The following is a 19411-nucleotide window of genomic DNA, read 5'->3' as shown; positions in this document are numbered from 1 at the left end:
GAAGCGTTATTATTAACCAGGGAAATTAAATAAGAGAGAGGGCAGACAAGGTGAGGTAAGGATGGGAGAAGGGAGAGGCAAGGAAACCTCAGATCTGCTCCGAATAGCTGCGACTCCAGGAGCAGCCAGGTGATGAACCGCACGCACTCACAGCTCCGCGGGTCTTTGCTGGGACCCCCCTAAAATGACCTCAAGGCAGCTAGTGGGACGCTGGGAAAGAAGGCGCAGGAGAAAAGGCACCACCGGGGACTCTTAAGGCTAGAGGAGGACCTGCAGGAGCTCGAGGGGCGGGCCTCTGGCTTGGGGGCGGGATCAAGGGAGGGACCTCGCCGAGTTCCACGGCTGCGCGCGCCACGTCTCCCTTAGCGAGTGTATTGGGGAGAGGCAGAGGGAGGGAAAAACCGAGTGGGGCGGGAACTATTTCTTCTCGCGAGATCTGGCGACGGCAGCGGCGGTGGCGGCGGCGTGTCCGTGAGAGTAGCGTGGGGGCGGGGAGGAGAGGCGGCGGCGGCGGCGGCGGCGTCCGAGCTACGCCACACAGGGCCGGGGTGTTGGGTGCTGGAGATCAGAGCGGGGTCGTGGCGGCGGCGGTGAGGACAGAGCGGCGGAGGGGGGGGGTGCCATGGCGGGACAGCAGTTCCAGTACGATGACAGCGGGAACACCTTCTTCTATTTCCTCACCTCATTCGTGGGGCTCATCGTGATCCCGGCCACATACTACCTCTGGCCCCGCGACCAGAACGCCGGTGAGTCCTGCCGGCAGCTGCCCGCGGACCCGCGCAGGCCCCGCCGGCCCCTGTGGGCCGCGCCGCCCCCGTCCGCTCCAGCCTAGCCCAGCCCCCAGCGTCCGGGTGATACAGCCCGCCCAGCCGAGCCTCGAGTCCAGGCGTCCGCCTCTGGCGGGGCCCGGGCTCGGCGGTGTTTCCCTGGTTCCTCTCCGGGCTCCTCTCCACCCTTGTTTCATTGTCCTTTTCAGGAGTTTCGCTTCGCACCCTCTCCCCCATTGTTCTGGACGCTCCTTGCAGCCTCCTCCTGCTTCTTTGTCTTCTCTGCCTCTGATTTTATTGGTTATTTTTCTATATGGAGGGAGCAGGATGGGTTGGGGAGGATGGGAATTGGGAGGTGAGAGAAGAGTTGGCAAAGGAGGAAGCCGAACGTGCAGGCACAACTCCGAGCCCCCAAGCCACGGCCCTCTACCCTCACACCCCCGTTTCTCTGCTGCAGCTGCCGTTACAGATGTTTTGGGCACTGTCTGAGCTGGATGGCATGTTTAGGACTCCTAACTGAGCTCACCGACCGCCCCTCCCCCCGTGCCTTTCCCCTGTTGCTTTTTCATTTGTTCACTCACGCTGTGGGGTTGGAAGCAATGCTGTTATTCCCCTTAGCAAAAATTGGCTGTTCTCTATTTCCTTCTCTTTGGAGTTTCCTGTTTATGGAGGAAAAGTGCAAGAATGAAGGATTAAGTGTGTAGGTAGTGCATCTCGGTGGTGGTTGTGAGGTACCTGGTTCATTTGCTTTTAGTTCTAAATCTTTTCTCATTAAACACATGGGATTAGAACATAGAATAATAGAGATTCTTTTCGAGGCCTTTTATGTTGCGCTGTACTAGGATATATGGCAAGTGATATTCTTGAAGCTGATGGAACTGCCAGGCCCTAATAGGTTATTTAACTAGTAGTTTTTGAGTAATAACATTTAGGGAAAGCTTTCAATTTCATAGGAGCTATCCCAATTTGATTAAACGTTTTCCTTCAAGTTCAGTGTGATGGAAGTCTAGGTTGTCCACGTTGTATACTGTATTTGGGGGCAGTTGGTAACAGTGAAGCATTTAATCATCTCAGAACTTTTTATGCTTTAAGACTCCATGTTCTGTAAAATTCTTGAATTACATCATGGAATTAAATTGAATTTAGGATAAATAGCAAAGGATTCCATCTTTTTGTACATTTGATGGTAAGTTTAAATATCCATTGGGTGCAAAATCTGCCCAAAGTTATCAGTTTTCTTACTTTGTGGATAGTTTATGAAAGTTGGATTTTGGACTGTTGTGCCTTAGTTTCCTGTGTATTTAAATTATCTGGGTTCTTTGGACAGTGGTTGTATATGAATGATGAAGTCTTAATACTGTAATGGTTTCCCTTATCTGCCAAACCTAGGCCAGTCTAATTTTATTTTGAGTGAAAAGTGAACTTCTGAGTACAGTGGTTTATTTTCACTTACTATCCCTATGTGTGCAACTGGTTGTGTGGAAGACAGAAGGGTATTGGGAGAGAGGTAGGTTTGGATAGAATGTGTTTCGAGAAGCTGCTGATTTCAGAAATTAGTTATTTTAATCTACACTGGACTTTTGAAATTTGAAAGTCCTATTTTCATGGTCGGTTTTGTATTATAAAATTTGCCTGATAACTTACAGGCAAGTTATACTTGAGCTGCTTCAGCATATAGTTAGTTGGTCTTTGGAAAGGTGGTAGGGAATTAATAGTGACTATATAAGTTATGGATTTCAAATGTCACTTTATTTAATCCTGTTGAAAACACAATGAAGTAGGTACTGTTATTATCATCTCTATCCTTATATGAAGAAACTGCAGTTTAGAAAGCTTAAGTAACTTTCTCCTTTGTGGCAGAACCTGGTCTGCTTAGCTTCAAAGTCCTCTGTTGTCTCCAAATTGCTAGAGAGAAAGGTGTTGATTTGCCCTTTCTTTACATCTGGCTCTCTGCCTAAAGCTTGCCTTAGTCAGTAAATGTGTACATGTTAATAATGTATTTGGTCTTGCTCAAAATTGCACTGTGAAAATTAAGGTGGATGCTTAAAATGCTATTCTCATCATCATGAAAATTGGTGGACGTTACTTGGACTATTTTTTATTTTTGTGTTTCTACTGTAATTTGAGTTGTTTCTTTAGAACTACAGTGGTATTAAAGGGATGTTTTTATTATAGTGACTTTTTTCCTGAAGTTCAGTTTGCAGTGTCTTGGGTATCAAAGAGAAATCTTGGAATTATTGGTTCACCCAAAGCTCTGAAAGTTCTTCTTCAGATGTTTGCAGCAAAATAATTTGGTGACTTGTATCAACAGGTGGCTACTTACAATCTTTATTCTTCTCACTTAGAAAATAGTATTAATATAGCATATTAATTTGGAATACTAATTTGTTTGATGATTGGTGTTGTTGTAGATCCTCAAGGGCTTGTAAAGATAGAGACACTGTACTGTGTTTCTAAAAGCTGAAAAATTCTGAAATATGTATTTCCTCAAGGGTTTTGAATAAAGGATATGGACCTGTAGTAGTATTTTTGATTAACACAACAGGATATTTTTATATTTGATTTTGAAGCTTACTGTATTTCAGTTTCCTGTGAAACTGCAAGTAGCCAGATGTAAAAATGTAGGCATATGAGTTTGAATTTCAGAGTTCTTATGGCATTCTTGACTTTTCAGGGATACTCTCTGCAGGAAAGTATGAAAATGTTTTCTTTGCCAGCATTTCTACATTAAAGTTCAGGTTAATTTTTGTTTTGTTTTTCAAGATGATGATACATGTGGGTCTTTTAGTTTCAAGGTTTATGCTTGTTTCAGTGTTGCTTTTCTTGAATTATTGGGCTCTTGGGTCCATTAGAAATTATGGCACCATTTCACAGATGGTAAAATCTATGGTTTGAGAGATAGAAGTAGCTTGGTCATTGGCATATTTGATATGTTAATTGAAGTTCCTCTGTTATCCAGAGCACTAATGGAATCCTTTAGCCTTGATTGTTGTCTAATCTATTGGGCTAAGTGCACTCACAGTTAATACCCCTTTTAGTAGTTGCGGGGTCCTATTTATTTTACTCTCCTGGTTGTTTGCAAATGTGTTGAGTAAGTTGACTGAATACTTTTTCAGACCATTATGGACAAAAGCTCTGCATGAAGTAATAACAGAGGGTTTAGATTTCCTTAGAACAGTGGTTCTCAACTCTGGCTACACATTAGAATCACTTGGGGAGCTTTAAAAAAAAAAAAACAACTTATACCCATCCCCAGATATCTGATGTAATTGGTCTGGAGTGGGTGCTGTGTATTGGTTATTTTTAAAGGTCCCTATGTGATGTAAATGGTAGCTAGCAAAGAGAACTTCCTTAGTACTCATCTTTTGCTAGAGTTGTCATTTTGGGAGATGGTGTATTTCTTTTGATATGTGCTCTTTGCTAAAAAACAACCACTAGTGCTTTAGCCTTTTTGTTTTACATAGCTAAGAAGCACTTCCTGTAGAACAGTGCTGTAAAGTTCTTGTAGTTGAAAGCCGAATATATTTGTTAAAACAGTGTTGGGGCACCTGGGTGGCTCAGTTGGTTCAGTGTCTGACTTCAGCTCAGGTAATGATCTCACAGCTTTTGAGTTGGAACCCCGCGTCAGGCTCTGTGCTGACAGCTCGGAGCCTGGAGCCTGGAGCCTGGAGCCTGGAGCCTGGAGCCTGGAGCCTAGAGCCTGTGTCTCCCTCTCTCTCTGCCCCTCTCCTGCTCACGCTGTCTATCAAAAATAAATAAACATTAAAATAAATAAAACAATGTTAATAATACAGGTTTACAGTGGTATTTAACAAGAAAAAATAACTGCTTGTAAATATTAGAATTTCAAATAATCAAGAACATGCTTTTATCTGTTCCATAGATGAAGGCTTATTGATCCTTTGAATTGAGATAAAATATATCATTATCTTTTCCAGGTTATTGTTTCTTTAATTTCTTGACCTTATTTTTTTAAAACTTATTTGACCTTACTCCTTGATCTTACTGTTTCAAAACTGTCTGGTTTTGAAACCTGGATCTGCTGCTTTACTAACAGTGTGATCTTGGGCAAGTTATTTAACTTCTATATATTTTAGTTCACTCATCTGTAAAATAGAGACAGTAGTTATTTATTTTACAGAATTAATTCAGGAGTAAACAAATAGATATACTGTACTCAGGTTTTTTCCCCCATGGTTTTGAAAGGATGAGTAAAACTTAAAAAAAAAAGTTATGTTTCTTTATTTTTCTTTGCTTTCTCCCTCTCAGACAGTGTGCAAGTGATTCAACTCTCTGACTTGGGGATGTGAATAGGAGTCCATTTTTAGTGCTCCGTAGTATAGTAAGAAAACTCTGAATTTGGAAAGTTAGAAGTTCTGGCTTTAAGTTCCAGCTTTGTTCCTATTTTGTTATTTCTGAACTCAACCTCATTTTCTAGGCATAATAATAATATGCCCTATAAGAAGTGATTCTCAGAAGCAAAGAAATAAAATGCACATAAACATGCCCACAAAACTAAACACAGTGTAGACATTCCTTCATTTGATAGGTATTTATAGAGGATTAACTATGTGCTAGATACTGCTTCTAGGTGATGGATCAGATTTTTAAGTGCATAGAACTTTTTTCTTACTAGGTTGTATATACCCAGTACAGAAAAGCACACACACAAAGAAAGCAGAACAAAAATTGCTTGTAATCGCATCACCCAGAGGTAATTAAACATTTCGGTGTGTGCACCTCCCCCTTTTCTTCCTCTTCTGGGGATGACTGTAGACATGGTCCTTCCTCTTGTTGCGGAAGGCCCTACACCCCCCTCCAGCCTGAGACAGATAATTGTGATTCTCATCTCAGCTCTGCTGCTGTTCATTTGAATGTTTGCTAGCCCAAGGCAAGTAGTGCTGAATGCACTCATAATAGCACTTTGAGCCAGACTCAGGTATTATCCCAATTTTACTAATAGGAAAACTAAGTCCTAGAGGAGGAAAGTTTATCTAAAGCCGTATAGCTTCTAGCTGGAAGATTGGGTGTTGGATCCAAAACCGTCTTAATGCTAGAGCTTCTCTTGTTAGCCATTACTCTTGTACTGCCTCCTGTAATATAACACACGATAGTAAGTATTGAAATGGTAAGTGGAAAGTGCTGTGAGAGCACAGAGGAAGAAATGAATAATTCTGTTTCTAGATTTGGGTATTTCATGCAGAGGAGGTTGTTTGAGATGGGTCATAAAGGGTCGGTGGGGGAAATGTATCCCTTAGGTAGGAGAAAGTATATGCAAAAGCATGGAGATGTTTAATAAATGGTAGAGATTTGCTGTGTTCTTAAAAGTAAATCAGCCATCTTAGGACTCTTATACTTTATTTTGTAATTTTTTGGGTAAACAGTGGAAGTTTTTAAATAGTTCATGACATGGTCAGTTTGCCATTTTAGGAAGCTTATACTTTATCCTGTAAGTTATTGGATAAACAGTGGAGTTTTTAGAGTAGGGTAATGCCTTGGTCAGTTTTGCTCTTGTGGAACATTGTGTGGAGAATGATTTGGCAGAAGAGGATGGGAGGTTGGTGGGTGGGGAAGAACTAGATAGAGAAGGAGACCATTTCAGAGGCTGATTAGTCTGCTGAAATGTCAGGATGTAGGGGAATGGGTAGATTAGAAAGAGAACTCTAAGATAGCTTGGACTACTTATAGAATGTAAAAGTACCTTGGAGAGAATTAAAGTGGAGTGCAGATTTTGAATTTTCACTTATTTCTCCCTCCCTCCCTCTCTCTTTTTAAAAAAATTTTATTTATTTATTTTGAGAGAGACAGAGACAGCAACGAGGGGGAGGGGCAGAGTGAGGGAGAGAGAGAATTCCAAGCAGGCTCTGCACTGTCAACACAGAGCCTGATGCAGGGCTCAAACCCAGGAACTGTGAGATCATGCATGACCTGAGCCGAAACCAAGAATCAGATGCTTAACTGACTAAACCACCCAGGCACCCCTGTTTCTCCCTCTCTTAAAAGCTGTTTGGTGGGGCACCTGGGTGGTTCAGTTGGTTAAGCCTCCAACTTTGGCTCAGGTCATGATTTTCTGGCTGGTAAGTTCAAGCCCCATGTCGAGCTCTGTTCTGACAGCTCAGAGTCTGGAGCTTGCTTCGGATTCTCTGTCTCCCTGTCTCTCTGCCCCTCCCTGTCTCATGCTCTTTCTCTTCTTCAAAAATAAACATTAAAAAAAAAAAACAACCCTGGTGATTGGCCCAATAATAACCTACTTTTATCAGTTCAGTTTTGGGATTGAGTTCAGGGAAAAGGGTGGGGATGATCATTTTTATCTCAAATGAAATATTTCAATTGAAAATTATCTATTGATTTATCTAGGTTTCTAATTATAGTGGAGTTGATTATTTCAGTCTGTTGAATGGAATTTAGCAGAAAAAACTGGCTCATATAGCTTTGTTCACAGGAGTATATTTTATGAGCATTCATATTTAATTTAGAACATATAGTCTTTTTAAGACTTTAGATCTTGAAGGGATATTAGACATCTGAGAAGTCTGAGTCATTTTGAAATAAAGTCATTTCCCTCTGATCTATCCTGACAGAAAGGGGAATCAGACATGTACGCTTAAGTCCTACACAGCAGAGGAAACCAGCTGGGACCTTGGCATAATGAATTACAGTGCAGCATTTAGGCTTTGTAGATGTGGTGACAAACATTGGATTAGTAAATGCATTGTTGCAGTTGTTTTTATTTAAAGGTCATACTGCATACTTGCTTCATCTTGGAAGAACCTGAAAAACAAAGATAGTCCTATTTTCATTTTCTCGGATATTTGTTCCCTTAGTCATACTTTTTATTCAGACATAAGGGAAGTCACAACAAATGTATCCATACTGTACTTGGACTTTCTTTTAAAAAAGGTTTTCTGTTACCAGACTTTATCAATAAGAAATGTTACACATTCTTACCATCACATTGTTTCTTTGAAAGATGTTGGCTCATTCTCTTAAAAAGGCGTTCCTTTTACATTTTGAGATTGTGTTTGTGTCCGTATGGATGAAGGGATTTTCATCTGGAAAGTAGGTTTTTTGCTTGTTTGGTTATATCTAGTAGTTATTGTTTGAGCCTTAGCTGTTTGCCTGTACCAGGAGGGCAGAAGATAGGAGTATGAATGCCATTGTTTTGATAAGAGTTTGTAATCTGGGTGGGGTGGAAGGATTAGGTTTAGACAAGTCTGTGAATTATATCCATAGCACAACAAAGTAAATGTAAGAGCAGTGAAAACAAGTGCTTTGGAAGTTAGGTGGATAAAGTATTTGCATTTGGTTGGTAACGATAGTGGGGATCTAGAGTTCAGGAAAGGCTCTTGAGAGTAGGTCAATTTTGACTAAACTATTAAAGGATGAGAAAGATTTAATGGGTTGAATGGTGGGGGTGGGGGTCCAAAGAAGAAATCATACGAGGGGGGGCTCCTGGCTGGCTCAGTCGGTGGGCCCTGTGACTCTTGATCTTGAGGTCATGAGTTTGAGCCCCACACTAGGTGTAGAGATTACTTAAAAATAAAATCTTTAATAATAATTAAAAAACGAAATCATATGAGCAAAAAGTACAGAGGCTGGAAAGCATGGAACATGTTAAAAATACAGATCAGTTGAAGCAGAAATCATTCATTGATTAAGTGTGAGAAAAGATCTGAAAAGTTGATTTAAGTCAAAAGGAGAATCTTGTATGCCTAGCTGAAGAGTTCATATGTTTTTTGGTTGACAGTATGTCATTTTTGGACATTTTAGAACATATTTTTACAGTTGTATGCAAATTAATGTGATAACGTTTCATAGAATGAGAAAGAACAGAGATTAAGAAGCAGAGGGATAATGTGGGCCTGAACAGTGGTGGTGGCAATAGAAAGAAACAGGACATTCTTCAGATACTGCTGAGGTGGAATCTTTTCTTTTTAAATTTTATACTGTATAAGTTTATATCATATTATATAATTATATATACTTTGGTAAAGTATATATAATGTAAAATTTCTAGTTTTAGCCATTTTAAATGAACAATTCAGTAGCATTAATTACATTTACAATGTTGTGCAGCCATCACCACTGTTTACAATATTTTTCATCACCCCAGACAAATTATATACCTATTGACAATAACTCCCCATTCTCTTTTTCCTCCAGCCCCTGAAAAACTCTAATTTACTTTTTGTCTCTATAAATTTGCCTATTCGAGTTATTACATGTAAGTGGAATCCTACAATATTTGTCCTTTTGTGTCTAGCTTATTTCGTTTAGCATAACGTTTTCAGATTCATTCATGTTGTAGCATGTATCTGAACTTCATTCTTTTCATGGTTGAATAATATTCCATTGTATGGATATAGCACATTTTTATTCATCTGTTGAACGCTTTTTGTTTTATTTTTAATTAGAGCGCAGGCATGAACAGGGGAGAGGGGCAGAGAGAGAGAGAGAGAGAAGAAAAAAATTAAGCAGGTTCTGCACTCAGCATGGAGCCTGGTGTGGGGATTGATCCCATGACCCTGGGATTATGCATGACCTGAGCCAGGATCCAGAGTGGGACACTTCAACTAGCTGAGCCACCCAGGTGCCCCTATTGAATTGTGAATAATGCTGTAGTGAGCATTGTCATATAAGTATCTCTTTAAGTCCTTATTTTCAGTTTTTTGGGGGTATATATTACTAGGAGTGGAATTGCTGGGTCATAGGGTAATACTATGTTTAGCTTCTTGAGGAACTGCCAGACTGCCACAGAGCTGCACCATTTTGCATTTCTACCAGCAATGTAGATGGGTTCTAATTTCTGCATATTCTCTTTGCTTATTTTTCATTCTTTAAAAATTATAGCCATTGTAATAGATGTGAAGTGGTATTTCATTATGGTTTGGATATGCATTTCCCTAGTGGCTAATGATTTTGAGCATCATTTCATTTGTTTGTTGGCCATATGTATATCTTCTTTGGAAAAATGTCCATTCAAATCTTTTGTGCAGAGCTCGATGTGTTGTTTATCTTTTTTTTTTGTTAACTTGTAGGAGTTCTTTATACATTCTGGATATGAATCCCTGCTAGATACATGGTTTGAAAAGATTTTCTTCCATTCTATAGATTGTCTTTTCACTTTCTTGTGTCTTTTGATGCATGAAAGTTTTTAAGTTTGATGAAGTCCAATTTATTTTATCTTTCATTGCTTGTGTTTTTATTGTCTAAGAATCCATTGGCAAATCCACGGTCATGAAATTTTATCCCTGCATTTTCTTACAAGAGAATTATGGTTTTGGTGTTGTGTACATTTTTTTTTTTTTTTTTTAAGTTTTGAGAGAGAGAGAGAGACAGAGCATGAGCAGGGGAAGGGCAGAGATTGGGAGACATAGAATATGAAGCAGGCTCCAGACTCTGAACTGTCAGCACAGAGCCTGACATGGGACTTGAACTCATGAACTGGGAGATCATCACCTGAGCTGAAGTCAGATGCTTAACCAACTGAGCCACCCAGGCACCCCAAGTTGTGTAAATTATTTATATTTGTATATTAACCCCTTGTTGGATATATCATTTACAGATATCTTCTCCCATTCAGTAGGTTGCCTTTCCTTTTTGTTGATTACCTTTGCTGTGCAAAAAGCTTTTTATTTTGGTGTAGCCCTAATAGTTTATTTTTGCTTTCATTTTCTTTGTTCTATATCTATACTTTAGTGATTAATATGCTATTCCTTTGTATCATTATATAATTATATATACTTTGTGCCTTTAGACAAGTTAACCTTTCTGGGCGTCAATTTTATTTATTTATTTTGACAGAGAGAGGGAGGGAAAAAGAGAGGGAGGGGCAGCGAGAGAGGGAAAGAGACTCTCAAGCAGGTTTGCATCAGTGCAGAGTTCAGTGTGGGGCTCAGTCTCACAAACATGAGATCATGACCTGAGCTGAAATCAGGAGTTGGGACATTTAACCTACTGAGCCACCCAGGCAGCCCTCAACATTTTTAAAGTATAATACATACATGCATGCCCTCAGGGTTATTGGGAAGTCTAAATGAGAAAATTCATGCATTCAACAATTATGTATTAAGCACCTACTATTTGCCAGGCATTGTGCTAGGCAGTGGAATGTGGGATAAACAATGTAGGCGGGATCCTTATTCTCTTGAAGCTTACATCCTAGTGTGGGGGAGATGAGTGACATACTACATATAAACAATAAAATATCAGATAGTGATATGTACTGTGTAGAGAAGTAGAGTATTCAGAGAGTCTTCCTGAGAACATTCCTTCATGCTGTGACAAAAGGCAGCCAGTTATTCAGAGGTTTGAATTGGGTAGGAAAAGCCTGTTATAGGCTGAATGAACAGTTGTGTGTGTACAAGAGCCTTTAAGGCAAAAAAAAGTTGGGCATATTCCACCAACAGAGAAGACCAGAGTGGCAAGGGTATGTCAGGTGAGGAGAATAATCTGGGATAAATTCAGAGAGGGAGCTGGGGTGCAGAGCATGTCTATAAGCCAGGGAAAGAAGTTTGGATTTTAAGTTTGGATGGGAAGGTTATTGAAGGTTTTTAAGCAGAGAAGTGACAAGATCTTGACTATTTTATTTCTTAATGAGAGGAGAATAGTTTTTGGCCACTTTATATATCCTTTTATGGGTAATGTCTTTTCTACTTAAAATGTTTATTTAAAAAATTTCAGTTACAGGGGCGCCTGGGTGGCTCGGTCGGTTAAGCATCCGACTTCGGCTCAGGTCATGATCTCACGGTCCGTGAGTTCAAGCCCCACATCAGGCTCTGTGCTGACAGCTCAGAGCCTGGATCTTGTTTCAGATTCTGTGTCTCCCTCTCTCTGCCCTTCCCCTGTTCATGCTCTGTCTCTCTCTGTCTCAAAAATCAATAAACGTTAAAAAAAATTAAAAAATTTTTAGTTACATATTTAAGAAATCACGTACTGGGGGCAGCTGGGTGACTCAGTCAGTTAAGTGTCTGACTCTTGATATTGGCTAAGGTCACAATCTCATGGTTCATGAAATAGAGCCCCTAAGCAAGCCCTGCAGCGCAGAGCCTGCTTGGAATTTCCTCTCTCTTCCTCTCTCTCTCTCTGCCCCTCCCCTGATTGTGCTCTCTCCCTCTTCTCTCCCCCCTCAAAATAAATAGACATTTGAAAAATTAAAAAATCACATCCTATAAAATACCCTGCGGGTGGTCCCTGGTTATAATGGTTTGACTTAGGATTTTCCAATATAAAGTATGAAGTTGATACGCATTCGGTGGAAACTGTGCTTCACATTTTGAATTTTGATCTTCTTCTGGGCTAGTGGCATGGGGTACAGTGCTGTTAATGGTACTGGGCAGCAGCCGTGAACCACAGCTCCCAGTCAGCCATGTGATCATGAGGGTAAACAACTGATGCACTTAAAACCGTTCTGTAGCATACATCTGTTCTGTTTTTAACTTTGAGTACAGTATTTGATAAATTAAACAGGTTTCCTTCTTCGTTACCAGAGTATGCAGGGGGTATAGGTGGCAGATGAACCCAAGTTTCTGAAATCTTCCAATTTAGATAATCTGATGATAGTGAGTAGTGTTTAGTCAATCCTCTTTTGTCTAAAGCTCTTTTGTCTAAAATTGTGTCATATTGGCAACAGTGTGCCTTTATTTTAAAAATAAGTTTTAGTATTTAGAGTTTTAACTTTTTTTGAACATATGGGATATTTACAAACTTATAAGTGAAAGAAAGCATAGCAGATACTTTACTCAAATTTTAGTGATTTATCAATTTATAGTATTTATGTTGTCTTCATACCAAAAAACGTAGCATCGAATTTTAACATATAAAAGCTTATAGATGTTAAACCTGAGTATGATAAACATACTGATTTTTTTGGCAGTATGTGCTAAAGGATTTATAGGTGGAGCATCTTGATATCTGTAGTTTACTGGAAGATAGTTTAGATAAAAAAGAATGGGGAGGGGGCTGCGTGGCTCAGTCCGTTAAGCATCTTCCTCTTGATTTCAGCTGAGGTCATGAACTCACTGTTCCTGAAATCAAGCCCCCAAACTTGGCTCTGTGCTGACAGGGGGAGTCTGCTTGGGATTCCCTCTCTCCCTTTTTCTCTGCCCCTCCCCCAACTCATACATGCACATGTTTTCTCTCCCCCCACCCCCAATAAATAACAAACTTAGAAAAAAAAGTGGGAGGGGAAAGAGGGAACTAGAGGTAAAGCCAAGAGTTGCAAAATGTTAACATTTGGTGAATTTAGATGGAGGATGTTTTCATTGTGATATCTTTCAACTTTTTTGAAGGTTTGAAATTTTTCAAAAAGTTGGGAAAAACATTAGTCACAGGGAATAAAAAAATTAATTTTTAGAGGTATGTGTCAGTATTATAAGAAATGACTTAGGATGAAAATATATTACATTAGGATAAAATTATGTGAGGGAAATAAAATGAAGGGCTGGCTTGTTCATGAAGTTTTGTAAAGGGAAATGTTGTAAATGGTAAATGTATGAAATTGCTGTGGTTTTTAGGTTTAATTGGTGTGTTTAAAAGTGATGGAACTATTTTATTTTAAAATGTCAACTCATATCAGAAATGACATCTTTTGTACCTCTTCAGACTTCTGGTGAAAAATTTGAGATGCCAAATGAGAAACCTACAAGTAGGTACATGAGTTTTACAAATTCTTTTGCGGTAATGAAGCAAACAGGTTTGAAGATTTAAGATCTGGCTAATGTTCTTTCAGCTCTTTGGGTTCCAGGAATATGGTGCTAAGAGTTCACTCAGTTATACTACACCTTGGCAGATCATACTGGCATGGGCAGATGGATGTGACTATTTTAGCAAAAGGCATTATATAGCTTATGAAGCGCAGCCATATTAACCTTCTCCCAAACCTGTACTATTCCCACGGACATAAAAACTTTATGTTCACCTGCCGAGAGCAGTCATAATATGTTGTTATATAGCTTAAGTCACAGAATTGTTTTATGACTTTGTAATTTCCCTTTTCTGTAAATGTGTATTGATTTCTTTAAAAACTATATCATAAGTAAATGGTATTACTAACATAATTTTTACTAGCTATAACACTAGTAATTTATAAATGAACTTAAAAACAGCTTCTAAGTGTCTTTTAAAAAACTACCTGGAAAGACCTCACTTGTGGTAGTTACTTTCACTTGAGATCATTCATACAGAGATTTGGAATGTGTGCTATGAATGTTTAATTGTGCTGGAAATCTAAATGCCAGTGTCTTCCTGTGTAAACCATAGCTTGTAGTACTTATTGATTGACTTCTGTATTCTCCTAAAAGGTTAAGATTTAATTTTTGGATTGGAAGAGTGAGGCGTACAAGGTACATATACATTGTGCAAAACTACGTAACTGAAAATCGTGTGTACTTTTTTTGGCTAGAGACATTGGGAGAATGTCATTCCTTTTAATAGATCAAGCTGGCTAATAAAGAGACTTCTGCATTGTTCTTATAACCTTATCAAACATTTCCTTGGTTTTATAGAAAATGGGAGACTGTGGAGGCTTAATTTAATGAAATACAGATTAAAAAATCACCAGTGGTATTTTCAAGTGTCTTGAAAATAACCATGAAAATCAGAAAATCAATATTACTACCATTTCATTCTCAGACCCCATTTAAGTTTTGTCACTTGTGTCAGTGAAGTTGTTTATAGCAAAAGATCCAGCTCAGAATCACACATGACATTTAGTTGACATGTTTCTTTAATCTCCTTTAGTCTGGTACAGTTCTTCAGCTTTTTGACTTCCAAAATTACAGGTCAGTTATTTTGTAGGATGGCTCTGGATTTGGCTGGTGTTTAATCATGATTAGATTCAGATTTGTATCTTAGGCAGGAATTTCACAAAAGTGATTCTGTGTTCCTCTTATTATGTTCTATCAGATGGCATATGATTGCATTTTGTCCCATTGCTGATAATGTTTACTGAGCACCTGATTAAGATAATGTCTGCCAGGCTTTCTGTATTAGTTTCTTATTGGTGCTGTAACAAATTCCCACAGTCTTAATGGCTTATTACATTATTGCAATGTAAATTTATTCTCTTACAGTTCAGGAGGCTGGAAGTCCAAAATCAATTTCACTAGGCTAGTCATGGAGTTCGTAGAGCTGGTTCTTCCTGGAGGCTCTTGGTTAGAGTCTATTTCCTTGCCTTTTCCAGCTTCTAGAGATGCCTGGGCTCCTTGGCTTATGATTCCTCCTTCCATGTTCAGAGGATATCACTCCACCATCTGCTCCTGTTGTCATATCACCTTCTTTGTCTTTGACCCTCCTGCTTCCTCCTTATAAGGACCCTTGTGACTATATTGTATCCATCCAGATAACATAGAATACTCTCCTCTCTCAAGATCTTTAATTTAATTGGATCTGTAGAGTCTTTTTTGCCATGTAAGATAATGTAGTCACTGGTCCTGGCTATTAGGATCTGAACTTCCTGGGTGGCAATTATTCAGCCTACCATACTTTGCCACTGTAAAATTATTTTTTCCCTTTTGTAATTTGTGGGAAGGCACTTGAATCCCTTGTTCTTATTAGTGGAGAATGGTATTTAGAAACTAGATCTGGGTACTAGTGTGCTTACTGCTATTGGTCTCACGCACTGTTCCTAGGCTCACTTAATAGACAGTGCCTATATGTGTATGTATATAAGTCTACGTCTGTAATCCTTTATTAAAATATATTAGTTTATAGCAGTATCTTCAATTCCAATTCAGTACCACAGGATTCATTCTTATTATTTTCTCATATATATAACTCCCTTCTGAGTCCAGTTATCCTTTGTGTATTAACTTATTTGATCAATCCCCCTGTATGTTACCAGTCTCCTTTTCTGTCACCACCCCTTTCCCTCTATGGATCCGTCTTCACCACACCTGGTTGGTTCTGCTACCTCCTGTCACCTAGCTCTCCATGTGGATGCTTTCCTCAAAGCGTGGTGGTAACAGGGTAGTTGGACTTCTTACATGGTGGCTTTGGAGCATTCTGTTATAGGCAAAGTTCTTTTACTTATCTAACATCTCATTTAAGGACTGTGATTTTGTGGTTTTTTTAGTATTGTGAAAAAATTTATATTTAGTATTAGCCAGCTAGACTCCATTTAGATGATCTCATTTTTGTTGGCAACATCCAAAGCATTATAGTCAGGAGCCAGTGGACCATATGCCTTCTTAATCACGCCTGATCAGGGAGTTGACCATGGCCCTTGTCAATATCATAGAGCTTCTTCATAATCTGTCTGATCTGGTGCTTGTTGGCCTTGACATCCATAATGAACACAAGTATTGTTGTCTTCTATCTTCTTCATGGCTGACTCATTGCTCAGGGGGAACTTGATGATGGCATAGTGGTCAAGCTTGTTGCTCTTCCAGAGAAAATATTTGGGCTGCCTTTGGAGTGTCTTGGGCCACCAGAAGGTGGGTAACATGCAGATCTTTTTTTTTTTTTTTGTGGCTGTGGTTCAGCACTGCCTTCTTGGCATTCCAAGCCTTTGTTTTGGCTTTGGCTTTGGGAGGGGCAGGGTTTTTTTTTCCTTTGCTTTCTGCATGCCATCTTTGCTAAGAGGTACACTTTTTAAAAATTAAATTAAATTTTATTTTATTTTTTTTGGTACATTTTTATTTTATAACTTATTTTTTTTTAACTTGGGAGACTTATTCAAGTGATTGGTAGTGAGTTTATTAGTAAAACAATACATGATATTTTGGCTTGGTTTAATTCTTTTTAGTTGAATTGCAGATTTTTTTCTGAGGACTAAAATAATGCCTTTCATAACTCTTATATGAACCTATTTTAACTTCTTATGGGTTTGGGTGACTTTTCTAATTTAACATTTTCATGATTGAATAATACCATTTCTGCTTAGTTTCCTTAATAAGCTGCATGTTTCAACTATTTTATACTTTCTGTACCTCCTATAGCAGAAGGGAAAGGAAGAAAGCATTTCTCAGAAATTACTGATTATGTGACTAAGTATTTTGGATTCAAGTCATTTTTTTGCGTTTTTTGATTAGAAGTTATTTAAGTCTCATATGCAAATGGTTGCCTGGTAGTTGAACAAAATTTTCCAGATAGATCATTTGTTTGGAGTGGCAGAAAAATTAACCTATATTGTGAATTTTTCTTAAAGGTTATTTGAGAAGGTAGTACTTTGATGTTCCAACAAAATTTAGCATGGTAATGAAGGTTAGTATGTTATTAACTGGTTTTGTCTTCACGGTGAAAAATGCTTCAACTTATCATCTTATTTATTTATTGTTTTGACAGAGCAAATTCGATTAAAGAATATCAGAAAAGTATATGGAAGATGTATGTGGTATCGTTTACGGTTATTAAAACCCCAGCCAAATATTATTCCTACTGTAAAGTAAGTAATTGGTTTCAATTAAAAAAATACTTCTTATTCTTTGCTAGGTATCATATAAAATATGGGTGTAATGATGAATAAGACATATGTTTAAAGAAATTGTAGCCTTAGTAGGGGTAAGATGTGAGTTTGAGAGCTGTCTGAACAGAATGATTTAGGAGAGAGAATGTACTTTTTTTTTTTAATGTTTATTTACTTTCGAGAGACAGAGCATGAGCAGGGGAGGGGCAGAGAGAGAGGCAGACACAGAATCAGAAGCAGGCTCCAGGCCCGAGCCGTCAGCACAAAGCCTGACGGGCTCAAACCCATGAACCATGAGATCATGACCTGAGCCGAAGTCGGACGCTTAACCAACTGAGCCACCCAAGACACCCTGAGACAATGTACTTCTGACTTGAGGGAGGATGGGAGAAAGGGAAGTCAAATCTTGAAGGAAGACCTTGTGCATCTTGCCAGGATTTGAATTTTGCCTTAAAGATTATGGGGGAATCTTTAAAAGATTATCAAAAACAGGGAGGTGACATGATCAAGTTTGCATTTCATAGTGATAATTAAGGTTTATTGAGCACACACTGTATGCCAGATGTGCTAAGGCTTTATGTGTTATCTCCTAATTTTATCATTAACTACAAAGTAGATGTTTTTGCTGTTTTCTGAGATGAAGAACCTGAGACTAAGAGGTTCTCTTCGCTCCTGGAGAGCTAGAAGCGTTCCTGGAGCTAGAAGCGGTGGAACGGGGACCTAGTCACCCTTTATTTTTGCACGCCAATCTGATTAAACAAGCCATTAGAATTTTTAATTAGAGCAGGAGTGTTTGATTTTGTGAGGCAAGGGGGCCTGGGGTCTGCTGGTTTAGAGACTAGGCTTTGGACCTTCACCCTGAGTTGTCAGTTTTGAGGTAGTAGATGAATCTGATAGGTGATGAAAGAGTTGCCATTATAGGAGGACTGTATTTTGTGAATTACTTATATCTGTCTATCCAGTAGATAGGAGGGGAAGAACTAGCAGAGGAAATTAGTAAAAGTAGAACCATGTATTTTTTGATCTTGGTTTAAATGATGATGATAATTTTCAACATCTCTAACTTCAAGGGTTTTAAATAGTTTTTCTTTGTAAGGTTTGACTTTGCCTAGTTTAGTTCCTTTCCAGAGGAAGGGAAATCTTAGCTTTGGTGTTAAGAGTTCTTCAACGATGCAAAACTAAAACTCAAAGTTAGTGTTTACAAGAGTAGTTTTATGTTCACTGTTGACTCTGCTTTTGCTTCTCATAGTTTTATGAGGCAGCAAGGCAGATATTTTTGCCCTCCCAATCTCTTCTTTTCTGGGCTTTGGTCAACACTTTGTTAGTATCTGAACTTCAGTTTTCAAGGAAAAAGCCCAATTGTGTAAAGTTCTCTTCAGTGATTAGCAAACTGATTTACTTAAATGAAAGTACAGATTAAGGGATGTTTATAAGTAAGGAAGAATTAAATAGATAACTGGTAACAATTTTAGATAAGGTCAGAAACCATCAAAACCTTTTTGCTCCATAACCTTAAAGCATTCTTTCAGAATTAAGCAGTCATTGTATAATGCTCTAATTTGTGGAAGTTGGTTCCAAAATGACCTTTAAAATATGCTTAAAGAAAAACACGAGACTTCACAAGTTGATCACTGACCCTATATGTAGGGAAAAATGCTTATCTTTTCACAGGACCTAAATAATGTTTTTTAAAAATTGGGTGGGGATCATGATGAAATCCACTATGTTTCCACCTTTGCTTGGTTTTTAGGAAATGAAAACCTGGCTTTATTGGTGGTTATAGTTTTCATCAGCCTCTGAGGGATTCTGTTATGAGATTGTCTTCTCTTCCCTTTATATTTTGTCTCAGAGAGCCAGGTGCTACATGTAAAGCTATCATGGGGTGTAGCATATCCTAGGTGTTTTCATTTTCCTTCTACCTTTGTTTGCTTTTAAATCTTGTTTATTTGTTTGTTTTTGGTGGTTTTCAATTTTACTTTTATCTTTGTTTTCTGAGCTTTCTTAGCCTTTTGGGGGAGTTGGCAGAACGAAATGTGGAATTATTAACTTGTGTGGGAATAAAGTAGGTTTTCAAGTGTTTTTTAACAAATTGAAGGTATAGCGAACTTTGGGTTTGAATTAAAAATTACTGTTTAGGGACACTTGGTTGCCTCAGTTGGTAGTGTCCAACTTCAGCTCAGGTCATGATCTCATGGTTCATGAGTTTGAGCCCGCATTGAGCTTGCTGCTGTCAGCACAG

General features: G+C 38.7%; 1 protein-coding gene across 1 annotated transcript in view; it reads left to right on the top strand.

The window, feature by feature from the left end:
* The first annotated feature begins 542 nt into the window (after nucleotides 1–542).
* The window catches only part of SEC63 (SEC63 homolog, protein translocation regulator), a 74739-nt gene continuing 55870 nt past the window's right edge, over nucleotides 543–19411 (top strand). The window contains exons 1-2 of the mRNA XM_043592056.1: nucleotides 543–746; nucleotides 17052–17151. Of these exons, the coding sequence (XP_043447991.1) occupies nucleotides 623–746; nucleotides 17052–17151 (224 nt within the window). The 5' untranslated portion in view covers nucleotides 543–622. The remainder of the gene's footprint in view (nucleotides 747–17051; nucleotides 17152–19411) is intronic.

This window comes from Prionailurus bengalensis, chromosome B2, assembly GCF_016509475.1.
Source record: "Prionailurus bengalensis isolate Pbe53 chromosome B2, Fcat_Pben_1.1_paternal_pri, whole genome shotgun sequence".
NCBI lineage: Eukaryota > Metazoa > Chordata > Mammalia > Carnivora > Felidae > Prionailurus > Prionailurus bengalensis.
This window is presented reverse-complemented; position numbering and strand designations above follow the sequence as displayed.